Genomic DNA, 16005 nt, shown 5'->3' with positions numbered 1-16005 from the left:
GCGCGCTGCCCTCTCAGTGCAGACAGACCGGGACGCTCTCCAGGTACGGTACATTCATTTCTTTATCACTCTAAAACAGCTTGTGACATGCAAGCAGGTTAGTTTAGAAGGATTAAGTTATCTTTTATAAAGTTACTTAGGCCTGGTGCATGGTGTTTTTGCACGCATTGAGAAAACGTTTTTAAAGTGCACGACTTTTATTTTGTAGTTTTAAGTGCGAGGTTTTAATACGAGATTCATTGACTGTTAATGGAGTTAGATGGTTCATTTTTAAGACGGAATTTGTCTATTTAAAAATTTAATTCCGTTTTTTAATTTCCGTGTATGCAAATGTTAAGTTAAAATAATGCAATGCATTGCCACTTCATTTTGAAATAATAAAACAATGATTATAAAATGTTATTTTAATGCATTTACTGTTGAAAAAGAATGATTAAAACCTTTGAAGTATAAATTCATTAAATATCTGCAGCATCATGTGAGGTTTTCCTATCAAATATACATTTCCCTTAATAATATGTGTCTATTAATACAATTATTTAATTTATTGTGTTTAAAAATATGATTTTTAAAAAAAAGTTTAATTGTAATTGTTAAATTGATCACAACAGTTGTTATTATATTGAAAAAGAAACTGAGATTCATATGATTTATGACAATTTTGTAATCTTTCTTCTTTTCCAGACAACCAACTCATCACTCTGACAACCCTTCAAGGTAAAGACTATAACTTAAAGTATGCATTTAAAGCTTTAAAAACTATTTCAGTTTGAGTCATGCATTTACTTATTGTACAAACAGCCCGTCCCATAGGCGGTCAGTGGTGTGGTTGCTGTTGCATGTCAAAGCTTTTAGTGTGGTGAACCTCTTTGATTGGAACAATAGATGTTGAAGCGGTTAGGCTTGTTTGATCAGCCCTAAAAGCTTAAAACAAGACCGCAGGGTTTGGATATGGGGCGGCGGGGGGCCAAAGTGCACATTCAGTGGAGAGGCGAGCGGATAGCAGTGGCCAGGAGAGGGGCAACAACTACTGTACAAATGATTTTTATTGATTGGATGCAGCAGCAGCTGTTAGGCCCCATTATGAGCTCAAAGCTCAGGTCAGAGCCCCGGGGCGGACAAGTGAGCCAATCAAATGGTCAGCCACAAAACGGGCCAATTCTTAGGGTCCAATTGGGAGAGCAGTTTGTAACCGCCTGCCATCCTGAGTTAGTCTCACGGTGTCTTCCATCATCAGCCTGCGTGCTGCGGCTTTATAGATGAGCTTGTCTGCTGTCTCTCAATATCACAGAGCATCCATCACCTGTGTTTGCTTCACTGGTCTTTATATCAAAACTTTGTCATGAGCCATGAGTTTATCTTTACTTCAGTTTGGACCCTGAACGTCACACAGACTTTCATCTTTAAATGACCTGGGGGAAAAAAAGACAAAATAAGAGCCTCAGAGAAAGAGTGTTTTAAAGTGAGGAGCACACTCCTCCTCACATCTTTTTCACCGCAGGGTTTACCCAACAGCCTGGCTTAAAGTATAAAAAGATCACAAAGTTTCTGTAATCTAACAGATGAAAACACATTTATTAAAATGTATTTTAGGGGGTGAGAAATGAATTAAAAGAATGCCAATAGATGACGAAGGAGAGAAGTTATGAAAAGAGAGATTATGAGTGTGAGACTTTCTGTTATGTATGTACTTAATTTAGTTTTATTGATATTGTAGATTGTCAAAAATATGATCTTTTAATGTCCTTTAAGAGGATCCTAAATAAAGTAATATATAAAATAAAGAGAGCCAGCGAACACTTAACATGAATCAATCTTAAGGTACAAATACTCGCTTTGTTTAAATCTCTGAATTTCAGATGAACAAGCTGTTTGCTTTACATTTCAAAGATGGAAGAAAGACAAAATAAAAGAATTTAATTAAAAGAATAAATGGAGAATGTCTGCATTAGATGTATCGCTGCTTGTACGACACAACAACTTTTAAAATAGTTACAATCACAATAACTAATGTTTTAAAATTGAAGTTGTCTACAATCTATATCTTATAATTAAATGGTATTCTCTTATAAAACATTTTAATATAGCTAATTGAGTATAATAAAGTATGACCCAACTTTACATGCAGAGTACAGGAGAGCAGTTGAACTTGTGCACCGTGTCCTGACCCAGATCCCCGTCCTGGCACTAATGACGCCCTTTAGGCACGACGCCAGGCTCTCATTAGGAACCAGGCCTCAAACCCCCGACTCCTCTCCCCTCCATACCTGCAGCCCCTCAGCCTGGCCACACTGCGCCTGTAGCCGGCCTCCGAGGGTCCGGCCTTAAGCTCAAGCGCGCCTGTTAGTGTTTTGAGGGCCCGACGCACAGGTGCAGAGACCCCCTGTTTTGCCCCCCAGCCCCGTACCCTGCTAGCGCCTGGTGCTGCACTGGAACTAATGAGTAGTGGCAGGTACAGTGAGAACGGAGCAGCTAGGCCTCCCTGCAGTTAGGTTAGTGGCAACGCTCAGCGCAGGCAGACAACAAATGTGCTCTCTTAATACACATATGTGCATAATGATATATAGCACCCTTCAGTGCACAAATAACTTTATTGTGGATATTTATATTCCTTACAAATCTGCATTCCTGCAAGCTGTTCCTTTTTCTCAGAACAAATACATAGGTTAACATGTTATTTTGGTGCTTCTGATCTGCTGATGTTTTTGAAATATCATTTTATTCATACAAAACTGTCTTATGTGTTCGCAGGTTCAAGAAATGCTCTTTTTCATCGACCCAACAGAAGGATAAACAATGAAATGAACCCTGGCACGAAAGACATACAATCGTAAAATCTGTCTTGAATCATCACCATTTTATTACAATTTAATCTTTAAAAAATCAAGACTCAATCATGTCCAAGGACGACGCTTGTAAAGTGACGTCCATCAGCAAACACAAGGAACGCAAGCCTAAGAAGCCTCACTACATTCCCCGGCCATGGGGCAAACCATACAACTACAAATGCTTCCAGTGCCCGTTCACCTGCATGGAGAAGTCCCACCTGTACAACCACATGAAGTACAGCCTGTGCAAGAACTCCCTGTCCCTGCTCATAGAGTCCGACTGGCCGTATAAAAAGGGCAACATCCTGCACCCAGAACAGCTACGACCCCTTCAGCAGGCACATGGCAAAAATGGCATAGAAATGACACACACTGAGGAACGAAAGTCCTTGGAGGAGGAAGGTGAGGACAGGGAAAGCCAGGGAGCAGAAGATGAGGAAGAAGGAGGACGAGGAGAGCGATTAGAGGTCACTGGGTTGAGGAAAGAGAGAGGAGACGCTGCAGAGTGCACTACCAAGAAAATCAAACAGCCAGAGTCTGAGCTTCTGATGGCCGACATGCTCTCCCTGGAAGATCAGCTTTTAAGAGCGCGCTCAGTAGAAGTAGAAGCCCAGCTGAAACACTACAAGCTATCCAAGGCATATCTGACTGCTCCCAGTCTGCTGTCGGAGCAGTGGCGGCTGTTGGCGTCCAGCCAAACGAAGGCCAAAGGGGAAGGTAGTTCAATCCCCTGTTACCCTCCTCCGCCAAACCTGATGGATTACCAGGATCCCACTGGACTCAACCTGTCATTGCTCGGGATGGGTTACCCGATCACCCCCAGCCTCTTCTCCTACATGAACTCCGCTATTCCCGCTGCCGCCACCGCCGCCCAGACCCACGCTCAGCTCGCCCAGCTTCCCTTCCTGGCGTCGGCCGCTCAGCTGATGCACCCGGCCTCGAGCACCCACACAGACAGAGCTCTTATCCCCCCTCGCCTCTACTACCCCTTCCTGTGTGAGCACGCGTTCGGACCGGTCTTGGGTCAAAGCGACGCCAGCAAAGCGCTCAAGACGTCCACAAACAGTCTAGAAGCGAGTCCCTCGTCTGGTTTTCAGCCTAAAGTAAATCTGTGGAAAGTGCCTGCTCTGCGGCCAGGGACAGCCGCTGTCTCCCCTGCTGGCTGGGTGTCGCCTCAGAGGGACTCCCACGAACACGGGTACAGGTTGGCCGATAAACTGCAGGCTACAGCCAAGGAGGGCAAAGCAAATTGGTGCCTCAAAAGGACAGGGGTCCCAATTGGGAACCATGAGGCACCTGTGGAGAAGAAGCCGAACATGGGTGGTTTTGCTTTGGACCTTCTGAAGAATATTCAGACTGCATCAAATCTGAACATGACAGCAGACAAACTTCTCTTCCATGGAAGGTAAGGATTTCAAGTCAATACAATTTCCTTATTTTATCAAGTCGCAGTACAAATGTCACTTTTATCCATCATTATCTAAAGTCAATAACGCAAATGGTTGATTTGTAGTTTTAAATGTTACATATCTAAAAATGCAAAAGTCCTAAACCTTTCGTATCCTCAGTTTACAGGATGCTCAGCTGCCGACCCGGCATACTGATCTGTGGTACAGCGAACATCTCACCAGTCCCAGCAGTGAAACATCCTCTCAGTCTACCTGTGGGGGTCCCAACAGACAGGACCCGAATGCTGCTAGAACAATAGGGGAGGGGGCTTCAGAGTCTGTGGCTGCGCTCCTCAGTGACCTCTCCAAGGCCTTGCAGGAGTACCAGGAGGCTGAGCGCAAGATCTCCCACCTGGAGAAAGAGGACATTCCCGCCCAGCGTCACCTCTGGGAACACCTGGGAAAAATACGCAGCGAGCTTTCCCACATCCACACGGCTCTGGAGAGGTCTTCTCGCCAGAGCGACGGACCCCTCGACCTGTCGGTGAAGAGGCACCAGACGGATGTGGTTGGAGATCGCAGCACAAGAGAGGACGGTAAAGACAACGCCACAGAGACAGAAGAGGAGGATGAGGAAATGGAAGAGAAAAAGGAGGAAGAAGAGAATGAGAGGAAGGCGATGAAGGCGTCGCTGGAGAGTCGTAAGCAGTCTTTGGACATGCTGATCAAGATGAGTCAGGCGTCGGCAGTGAACTCAGAGGATCTCTCTCCCGGTGGTCTCGGCATGAGGCCCAGTTCTGCTGAGGCTTTGTGGCCGAGCAGAACCACCAAGTGTGAGGCGGACTCCAGCGTATTGCTTTGCCCCGACGGACGATCAGTGGTGTTCACCGATATCCCTTCCTCCGCCAAAACCCCAAAGAGGCCCCTGTCTATACAGCGACTAGAAGCCCATCCTCCGAGCCCTTTGACGGCTACTGACAATTGAACTATTGATCCTCTGACTGTATTATAAGTGACTCGAATACAGATGTTTAAATGCCATTTATTACTGGCATGCCTTCACATTTCACTGGCTTTGAAAAGGACTGCCACTTATCCTCAGTTTAACGTCAAAAAGACCTCAAACATGTTGCACCTTATAAGACAAATCGGGAATGAATTTTGAAAAGAAGTCTTACAAAATGCACTACATTGATTGTTACAATAAGATTATCCTAAAAAATATTTTGAGGTAATGTCAGCACTTAACAGTAACTTCCATGAACTGTTAAGTGCATGAAAATCACTCTGAGAGACAATTCTTTGAATGAATGTGTAAATATTGTAATATAATAAATGTAAGTAAAATGTTAAAAAGGGTAAATGTTTTTTATATGGATGATGTCATGTTGGACTCCATTATTTCACTTCATGACACTAAATTGTATTATACACACTGTATTTCTTTGAATAAAATAAGTAAAAAAACAAAGGGTTTCATTATTTCTTATGAACAAATAAAGGAAAAATGGGAATGGAGTACATTGTATAAATGTATAGGCTATTTTAACCTTATTTATTTGACTATAAGGCTGTCATCACGATCGTTTAAAGTCTAAATAAGAGACTAACAGACTCATACTGGCAGCTCAGCCTGTGTGCTAAAGGTGAAGCAGCTCCTTTAGCTAAATCTCCATCAGTGGGGTCACCTGTGCCTCTGCTCGTGGATCAAGGAGCCTCGTTGGAAAGGTCAGGGCCCCTGGGCCAAGCTCCACGCGGACTAAACGGCGGACTACCTGTCGCCCCCAGGGCTGACCCACGTCCACTGGCCCCTTCCCCGCCCTCACACCCACTGCACAGAGGCAAAGGTCAGCCGCCAGGACCAGAGGAGCCCACGGTGGATGTTCAGCATGAAGAGGTCAACATGCCTGTCTCATCGAACAGTTATCTATTGAGTTTTTATATTGGTTGAATGTCTTGAATTAAATCTGTTTGTAATTTTACTGGCTATATTCTATAAAAACAAAGCCATTTTCCTAACAAATAGTACCAAAAAGTAATTTACGTCATGCATATATGTATTAAAAATATTCAAGCATCACATAGGACGACAAAACGCCCACGGGCAATTCGATTTAACAATTATCTTTATTCTCACCAAATAATAAAGTTAATGTTTTGTTTTCATTTGCCTACTTATCTGAAGTTGTACAGTAGTTGTGGGTAAAGGTGACACAACAGAACAGTTTAGTATCACTTAGGGTCTCTTAAAAGGTAAGTCTTCCCAAAACAATTACAATCTAAATGCTGGCACAGTGTCTCTGACTGGTTTAAGGGTTTTTGCTAAATGCCAATATGGACATTTTATACATTTAAAGTATTGACGCACCATGTTTGATGTGCCTTCACTAGATGCAGGATCCAGGTAGATAGCTCCCTCTTGTGGAAAACATGATTTAAAGCCTTTTCTTAGTTAATATGAAACAAAGACAGAATAATCAGTATATCTTTAAATAATATCTACAATGACTCACCATTTCACAACCTAGATGTGTGAAAATGCTGGGTATACACATAGACTGTGGTATACACATATCTAAACAATAACATCCTTCCTCAAAATGATTAGGGTTTATTTAGAGATGCAAAGAGAACTGAAGCCAGTTAAAATAGGAAGTGCAGTTAGGTAAAGTAAAGCAGCATAAGAAGAACGACAAGGGTACGTTTACATTTTCTAATTGTTTAGGCTGCAACATGCTGTATATTATTACATTTTGAAGGAAATCAAAGTTTATTTACATATTAAGATAGTAAGAAGAAGTAACCCTGTACTCTAAGTAAGAAGAACAACAAAGTAATAGAAGTAAAAAGGTATTTTAGATTGAACTTTAAAGTGTCACATGAATATTAGTGTTTTCTCCCCCATACAGAAATGAAGGGCATATTTTTTATGAAAAAATAATGTCACGGTAAAATGCCTATAGTTCGGGCTACAAATATTAATTATTTTCATGAAAACCTTTCTGCCATTCCAGTTTCTCAATGTCAAGTATTTGTCTTTAAATGTCTTGTTTTATCAGTCCAAAAACCCTTACCCTTCTACAATTAAGAAAGTCAATCGGGAAATCTCCAAACTTGAGGGGCTAAAAATCAGCATTTTTCCACATGTTTCATGCAACATGTATTTATAGATTTATCGATTTTAATAATATTTGCCAATTACTTGGCTGTTGCAGCAAAAAAAAACAAACACAAATCAAGAACTTACATATTACAATTTTTTTTTATGATTTCTCAAAATGTAAAGAACATTAATTGATTAAATCCACTCGTATTTAAGAGAGCGCATTTCGTTGTCCCCAACAAGCAAAGATTATGAGATTATGGTTTGTTTAACCCATGACGCATTTATGAACTAATATTTTTTATATTTCACATCCTTGTTGCAGTCAGCAAACAGAGCCTTCAGGGAAAGATGGTGCGAACTGCCCTCTTCCTTCTGCTGCTCAACACCTCGGGCTGCTGTGGTTTTGGCTTTAAAAGCTGCTTCATGTTCTACCCCGGGACTGGCAACATGTGGTGCCGCAACCAGAACATAGCTAACCTCACTGACGTCCTGAGCAAGATCCCAGATAACACAACCAAACTAAACCTGTCCAAGAACAAGATCATTGTCATCCCACCTGGATCATGGAGTCATCTGTCTGGGCTTAAATACCTGGACATGAGCCAGAACAAGCTGGCCTATCTGAAAGGAGGAGCATTCAGAGGCCTGGGTGTCCTGAAATTACTCAACCTTACCAGAAACAACATCTCACACATCAACTCTAGTAGCTTTGATGGGCTAAGTATGCTACAAACCCTGCTTCTGAATCGAAACAAACTTGGCACAATCTCTCCGGTTATCTTTAACTCCCTACCAGCGATTCAACATGTCGATCTGTCCAATAACATTCTCCAGAGTCTCAGCTGTGGAGACTCTGGTGGATCTTCTACTCTTCAGCGTCTTGATCTTTTCTCAAACAGCATCCGGATGATAAATCTGAGCTGTTTTCCTGCCCTGCAGCACATCACTCTGTCCTTCAACCCAAAGCTGGAGCTACAGTCTGACGTTTTTGCCTCCAACCCCGGGCTGAAAAATCTGCTTTGCGAGGGAGTAAAAGCCGAAGTGCTGATGGGACTCTCGGCAGAGACAAAAAGGAATCTCTCTTGGGTCTCATTTTCTCTGTCTTTGGAAGAATCTCCATTGACCATATGCAGGCTGCTGAAAGGAATGGAACAGCTTGATAGAGTTGAGGTTTGTGCTCTTGATTCTAATGAAAAATCTACATATTTGTTTAATGTCTTTAAAAAAACATTGTGTACATTTAAATGAATGCAGGTCGACTTGAAAAGATCCAGGTTACCAGAGACAAACTCCAGCCTCATGGACTGTAACACTCCAAGTATGGTGGTAATTAATAATGCAAACCTCGAACATGTTACCCAGTTATCATTGGGCAGGGGTAATACGAGCAAACTTTACCTAAACAACTGTGGTTTGAAGCAGATATCTCGTACTACATTTGATGGTTACCCAGGACTGAGAACACTGCAGCTAAATAGAAATGCACCCGACATTCAGCGAGATACATTCCTAGGACTGAACCACCTTACGAGTTTAGGCGTGGACAGCTGCAGAGTTCGTGACATTGACCCCAACTGGTTTGTCGCTCTGAAGAAGCTGACTCGCCTGTCTCTTATTAAAAATGATATCAGTTGGTTGAGAAAGAATGTATTCAGCAAACTTAATAAACTTGAGGAGCTCTACCTGCAGTTCAACATGCTGAAATACATCATCAATAAGCCCTTCAGTAAGTTGCGGAGGCTAATAAAGCTCAACCTCAGCTCGAACATCATTATTTTCATCAAACACCACACCTTTGAAGACCTTATCAACCTCAGGTAAGGAGTTTGCTTTTGTGTTCAACTTCTCTTAACTTTCCTCACTGTCCACTCATGTAACACATCCATCTGTACTTTAGATCTTTGAGCTTAAATGGGAACCGCATAAAGATGCTGTCAACAGATATTCTGTCTGGCCTGACAAATTTGAGGAAAATGGTTTTGTACAACAACCGCCTCCATTTTAAGCACAATGAAGCCCCTTTCATCAACCTTACTTCCCTTGAGGTATGACATTTTATTCAAGAGTAATATATTAAGAGTGTTTATTGTTCAATCTGATGATCTCTTTATCCGTCTAACTTCCATGTCAAATCTTTAGTTTCTGGACATGCGGTACCAGGGGCCCGGACGTGAATGCATTGGTGTCATTGGACCAAATTTCTTCAAAGGTCAAAGCCGACTTCTCGCATTCAAGATTGGACAAAGCAGAATGTTAGAATTCCACCCGGACGCCTTTGTTCCTCTGATCAATTTGCAAAACTTGTTCATAGTCGGAGTGGCTATGAAAAAGACCAACCTGAGCGCAGCATTCTCCCCTCTGAAAAGTCTGAAACAACTGACCCTCAGAGCAGACCTCGATGTTCTCCCCGCTAACCTGCTGCCTCCAGATAACTCACTGGAGTATATCAAAGTTTGGTCAAACCACCTTCACACTGTGGACAAAAACATGCTGGATGCTCTGCCAAGGTGATGAGATAATAAAATGTCAATGCAAGCAACTCATGAAAGGATATTTAAACATTTGTAACATAACCCTTATTTGTATTCTTGCCAAGAGTTGGAGCGAGGATGGCTCATTCAGTCTGAAGGCAAATCTGATAGATATATATGCTTTTCAAATGAGATTTTTCATAGTTGTTTTATTGATTTGAAAGGACTAGTATGTCCAGACATAACAAACCTATCTGCATGATAGCTTTCTACCAAAACAAATTCAATACAGTAAGGGTTTTAAACATGCAAGTGTGTAAGCAAACCATTTTAATGTAGGAACTGCTACTGTGTTCACTTATAGGCTAGGCGGAGAGGTACTTGGGGTAAATTCGAATTTAATAAAACTGTCAAACTTTGTGTTTACCCGTGTGTTTCCAGATTGCTTGTATTGGACATTTCAGATAACCCGATCAGCTGTAACTGTGATAATGCCTGGTTCAAGAACTGGGCCATCCACAACACTCAAACAAGGGTAAAAGAAGCTGCTGACATTCTCAAAAAAGTATTAATAAGCTGTAGATTTATTTTATTGTGTTCCCCTTGTAGGTGTCCTTCCTGTACGACCTTCGGTGTGACAAGGAAAGGAAATCTCCCTTTCTTTGGCAGTTTGACGAAAAGGCTTGCTCCTTTGAATATGTTTCCTTCATCCTCTTCATCGCCTGCTCTGTTGTGGACATTTTGTTTCTATGTGTGTGTCTGGCCTGGCACACACAGGGCCCCACTGTGCGCTACCTGCTGCTCGTCCTCAGGGCCAAACTACGTGGACGTAGAAGTGCCAAATTCCAGTATGATGCATTCATCTCCTACAGCTCTAAGGATGAGGCATGGGTGATGAAGCAGCTGGTTCCCAACCTGGAGAGGCCTGCTGCAGGTGCACCCCCCCTCCGACTGTGCCTCCACCACAGAGACTTCCGACCCGGCGCTGCTGTCCTGGAGAACATCGAGGCCGCCATTTACGGTTCTCGCCACACCATCTGTGTGGTGACGCGTAATTTCCTGCAAAGCGAGTGGTGCTCCGTGGAGTTTCAGCTGGCCAGTCTGAGGCTTTTATACGATGGCAGTGACGTCCTGCTGCTGGTGTTTCTGGAGGAGATACCTGAACGCTGCTTGTCTCCCTACACACGTTTATGCAAGATTGTTCGCAAGAAGACCTACCTGCTGTGGCCGGAGGAACCACAGGAGCAGGACACCTTCTGGGTCAGACTGGTCGATGCTTTGAAGGACAAAGAGGAGGAGGAGGGAGAAGGAGGTGGAGAACATGATATGGCACGTCTAATTGGCTAGAACGAATGCTACATATTCAACCTATCCCTAATTCAATGTTCACAGTCTGATGCATTGATGCAATCCAACATAATATGGCAATTTGTTGTTACTCGAGTTAAACGTTTTGTTTTCATTTAGTTGTGTGGCTCACTTCTTGTTGACATCATTGCTGCCTAGTAAAAAGTGGAACATGCTCACAGCAGGGTACTTTCCGGAGAAGATTATAATAGTCTGTTAATAATAGTGTGCATTAAGTCTTGATATATGAAGTTGGTTTCCACATAAAAAGTGAGGACTTGGAAAGTTCTATAATTTCACTGTAATTACCTCTTTTTTTTGGTTTTTAAAGTTTTGTGTGCGCTGTTTTTATGAAATGTTCTTAAACGTGTTTTGTTTTATGTATTTTCTCATGAGAAAAAGGAGAAATATGTAGCAAGAAAATTCACTGTAAGGGCAGTTAAGTCCATTTTACATTTCAAGCATTCTGTAGGCTGAACCAATCTGTTTAAACAAAAAAAGGATTAAAAGGTCATTTTATACCATAAAAGCTAGCATTAAAAATAAAAATATATTCATTTGTTCTATTGCTTTAACATTACTGTTGTGTTGGAAAAAATGCTAAATCTATGACAGTTGACTGTCTAAAAAATAAAGATATAACTCCAAAACTTCCAAACACTTCATTTATTTGACGTTATACATTCAAATGAAAATAAAAAATATTCATATATATTTAATATAGAGCTAGTGAGCAAGGTCCAAGTTTTAAACAACACACAGAAGTCTTCCGTGTAGCATATATATATATACAAGGCATGGTTTGAATACTATACAGTGTGTATCCATAGCTGCACAGGTTTCATGGATGTTTATATTCTTCACTCAGTTGAGGCACGACTAGATTTCAGTGAGAGGTCAGGGATTGGGCCGAGTGCTTCAAGACTGCCGCTTACAGTAAAACATTTCAATCTCAACACCTAAACAGTAGGACTTGCAAAGCAAAGCTTAGTAGTGTTAAAGAGTTCCACACTGAAGCAAAAAAGTAGGAAAAAGAGGCAACATGACCATTCTGCAATTCAAAAAGGTACTGTACAGTCATGCAACGTCCTAAACAGTTCCTGTTTTCTGAGATGATATTGTCACGCTAATCAAAACTGAGCAAACACAAATCCAGGTTCAAAGAAAAAAAAGTCCAGTCACGGTTTTCCACTAAATTTGACAGAAGTTAGGGTGTTTGGTTGCACTGCAATAAATGACTTGAAGTCACTACACCAGTTTGAGACAAATAAAACAAAGCTCCCTCAAGTAGTCAAGTGATAAGTGCAATCCCACCCCTCTATATCCCCCTTCACACACAGACACTCAATTTTTATAAAACTCTCATACATTAGCAAGTTAGCATCACATTGTTTTCCACTATCAATCAAACCATAGTTATAGTACAGCAGATGCCCCAACAATCAATAGCAAACCTTACTCTAACATATATCCAGTAGTTATGTACAACAGAACTGGTGCAACATTAAACACATACAAAATTATTAGATATAGAAACTGTAACAATAATAAAATACAGCAGATACTTAATTCATATTGGGAAATATATATTATTTATACTGTGTATTGCTGTCGTTTTGGCATTATAGAGGATCAATAAAAAGGCTGTCATGTATTCCTCTCACAGCTTATTTGACACATCTCCATGTTGGACAGATTATACGTCTATGGATTCTTAAAAAGAAAAATTACACAGGATTGATTCAATGAAAGTGTTTCACCTAAAAAAAAATCTAACAAAAATATGACCACTAATAAGAGGGATGGAAGCAGCAGGTCTTGGTTTTGACCATTACAGATTTTTTTCCATTTCCTATACAAGTCTTCAGCAAATGCTGGCATGGCCGTACCATCTGACCGAAAACTGAGGTCAGGAAGAAAAACTGAAACTGCAAATTCTTAAAAATTTAAATCTTTTTGGAATCTTTTGCCTCAAAAAGCTTCATACGCTCCTGCACCGTAAGTCCCTCTTTCAGGCTCTGTAGAAGAAGAGAAAAGAAGGTTATTTTATTCTTCATAGTTGACAAACGCATGTGTGCAGAAAACAAGACACATGCACAGACATCACAAAACAGTTGTGTTTGTCAACTTTTTCTGATATGGACAGCACACTATATTTTAATGTGCGATCTACGAAAAAAAGTGGTTATGCTGGAATAGGTTCACTCCACACAGAGTGCACACAATGCACACATACATTCAAAACTCACAAACAGACATAGACAACAATTACAGACAAGGTTTTCACAATAAAAGTGTCAGTTTGACAGTAAATACACAGGTTACATCATTAAATACAATATATATGTAACCTAAAACTCTATATCCTTAATAGTTCGATTTATAAAGTGACACCTAGGCCCTTTCTCATTTCATCAAATCCCCCTCCTCGACTCCTCTGGTAGTGACCCGGAAATGAATTTTAGCACGCCATGTTGAAGGACATCTAATTTCTCTAAATGCACTTCGAGGACCGAGGATCGAGCGTCGAGGAGGCTCTCTGGAGGAGCTCTAACCGAGGATACACTGATGGGTCCTCCACGGCTCCTTCGTGGATGCATTTCTGGGAACAGAGATGTTTCAAAGCGTCGTGACGCACGGCCGGACTTATCTCAGCCAATGACAGCTCTGCATGCATCCCCTGGATATTATTTTATTAACTGCTCTCATCGTTCGCAACACGATGTTTACAGAAGAACAGCTGTGAGATCCGTGCAGAAAGCAGAGCAGTGTGTAAAATATATCAGTAACAGGCCTACACTACTCTCTGTATTTGCTTTAGTTTAGTAGATATCTACAAACAAAGAGTTTAGTGCTTCACATAATAAAATACACAACGGCTGTAGCCTGATTATGCTTTAGGAGCTGTAGGTGCGTGTAGTACAGTGTGTAGGTGTGTGTGTGTGTGTGTTGTACCAACCCAGTCTCACGGCATTTCGTGTTCACCAACACGATTTTTAATCTATTGATTCGTGTTCACCAACACGATTTGCCCCTTTTTTTCGTGTTACACAGCACGATTTTAAAAGCAATGTATTTCTACTGCCTGCAGCACGTCTTTTTCTCCGGTCGAGGAAGACCGGAAGCTGTGTGGTTCATAAAAACATGTTCTTACTCAATATCAAGCCACAGTTATTGCTTTTATTTGAAATCGTATAATTTCGGACTTTTGTTGCCGTCTGTGAGGAAAATAAATGGGGCTCAGAGCCTCAGGATACTGAAATCTGTATTTTTTAAATCTTTTTTTCCTTCTAATTTGTTATTCTTTTCAAATAACACACTGTTATTTACTCACCAATAACACACAATTATCCTTGCTTTTATTTATTGGTTTAATTCCATAATCTCGGGCTTTTTTGGCGTCCGTCAGGAACTGAATTTCAAAATAAAAATAACCGGAAACAGACGTAGGCATTTCGAGCGATTACCCAAGATCCTCAGCTATGGTTTTAAGATCGCTTATTGGATGTTTTAGCCGCAATGCATGCTGGGATTTGGTGTTTATATGATATGAAATCCGGAAAACATTTTAAAATAATAAAATAATACTTAATTCCGAGCGCTCTTGCTTTTCTCTTTGAAAGTCATCACATAACGGCATTGTAATACACGGTTCGGCTGCATTGTATATTACAGATCTGCCGTAGTTCTTTATTTATAGAGCCCTGATGAGAAGACCTTTGGAAAAACTGAGAAAATGCCGCCGAAACTGAATACTTGACGTGGATCATAAATATATTCAACAATTAAACAACATCTTCAATTTCTCTTCAGACAATACGTCTCCTTGCAGTATCAACACTAATTCGGCTGACTTTTACATTTGATCTAATTCACAGATTCACAGTTATATTTACACCATAACGGTGCACAGCTGATATAAAAGGACTGTAGTTTTTAAAGATATTACTGATTTTCTTTGAATGTAAGAATGTAAATACTGAGTCTGAAATAGTATAGCAATATGCTGTAAAATTATGTGAAAGCATGCATAAAACTACACATCTTCAGATGTTGTACGAAAACAAAAGTGTCCTACACTAATAATACAAAGTTATTATGGCTGTGTGTACCTTGTGTGCACCTCCTAGTGGTTAAAGCACGTTATTGAATTATTGTGTTTTATTTGATTAAAAAAATATTAAGAGTACATACTTTCATAGGGGGAAAGTATAAATATATAATATAAAAAATCAAGAAGATACTATAAGTGATCTCTACAATAAAACAGTTTAGTGCAGAATGTACAAAGATATTAATAGGAGGAGGTGCAAAACAGAAAAACGAATGAACCTTTATTTAAACATTAAATAACAGATTAAGGTCTTCTTTTAAATAAGAAAAAAACTTTGGGAGTATCTATCTACAGATAAATATTAAGCTTGACAAAGTACTTAACGTCTAATATATTGCTTTCCTGCAATGTTAACTATGTTGAAGCACTTATTTTAACTGATATTATACATATGAATTATACTCTTATGTATGTAGATAGAATAAGAAATGTGCAGAATATGACAGTTTAATGGTGGAGGTACACACATATTGATAGATGTCTTGCAATGCACTGTTGAGGAACCTGTGACCCAAGTGTTTCATTCATTGCATAACTACACCGTAGTTGTGTATATGATATGTCAATACACCTTTGAACATCTTGAAAGGGATGTGCAAAATAGTCATAATATACAGTCTTTAATGAACTATTAGTAGAGAATAACGAGTAATGAATATACTTTATTACTCGTTTCCATTCATGTCAATTGCAGATACATGTTTAGTCTTCTCAAGCACCAACTATCAAATATCTCTCCTGATTGTTGGCA

At 40.5% G+C, this 16005-nt stretch overlaps 3 protein-coding genes across 15 annotated transcripts in view; 2 read left to right on the top strand and 1 right to left on the bottom strand.

Annotated features, from left to right (window-relative positions):
• The first annotated feature begins 679 nt into the window (after positions 1–679).
• Positions 680–5567, top strand: prr35 (proline rich 35). The gene is made up of 3 exons (XM_034214332.1): positions 680–717; positions 2752–4233; positions 4397–5567. The coding sequence occupies exons 2-3, from the start codon at positions 2897–2899 to the stop codon at positions 5199–5201; spliced, it is 2142 nt and encodes a 713-aa protein (XP_034070223.1). The 5' UTR covers positions 680–717; positions 2752–2896; the 3' UTR covers positions 5202–5567.
• Positions 5568–6877: 1310 nt separating this feature from the next.
• On the top strand, positions 6878–11682 carry LOC117545065 (toll-like receptor 13). The gene is made up of 7 exons (XM_034214731.1): positions 6878–6914; positions 7645–8492; positions 8577–9139; positions 9220–9367; positions 9462–9829; positions 10235–10328; positions 10403–11682. The coding sequence occupies exons 2-7, from the start codon at positions 7671–7673 to the stop codon at positions 11138–11140; spliced, it is 2733 nt and encodes a 910-aa protein (XP_034070622.1). The 5' UTR covers positions 6878–6914; positions 7645–7670; the 3' UTR covers positions 11141–11682.
• A 109-nt stretch (positions 11683–11791) lies between these two features.
• Positions 11792–16005, bottom strand: part of si:ch73-103b11.2 (myosin phosphatase Rho-interacting protein) — a 55388-nt gene continuing 51174 nt past the window's right edge. For all 13 annotated transcript variants that reach the window (XR_004568764.1, XM_034214702.1, XM_034214704.1 and 10 more), the window contains one exon: positions 11792–13158. Coding sequence is in view for 9 of the 13 variants with exons in the window: in XM_034214702.1 (XP_034070593.1) it covers positions 13087–13158 (72 nt within the window). In the remaining 4 variants the exon portion in view is untranslated. The remainder of the gene's footprint in view (positions 13159–16005) is intronic.

The sequence above is a fragment of the Gymnodraco acuticeps genome, unplaced genomic scaffold (assembly GCF_902827175.1).
Source record: "Gymnodraco acuticeps unplaced genomic scaffold, fGymAcu1.1, whole genome shotgun sequence".
NCBI classification, from domain to species: Eukaryota; Metazoa; Chordata; class Actinopteri; order Perciformes; family Bathydraconidae; genus Gymnodraco; species Gymnodraco acuticeps.
The sequence above is the reverse complement of the archived record's forward strand: the minus strand, read 5'-3'. Positions and strand labels throughout refer to the sequence as shown.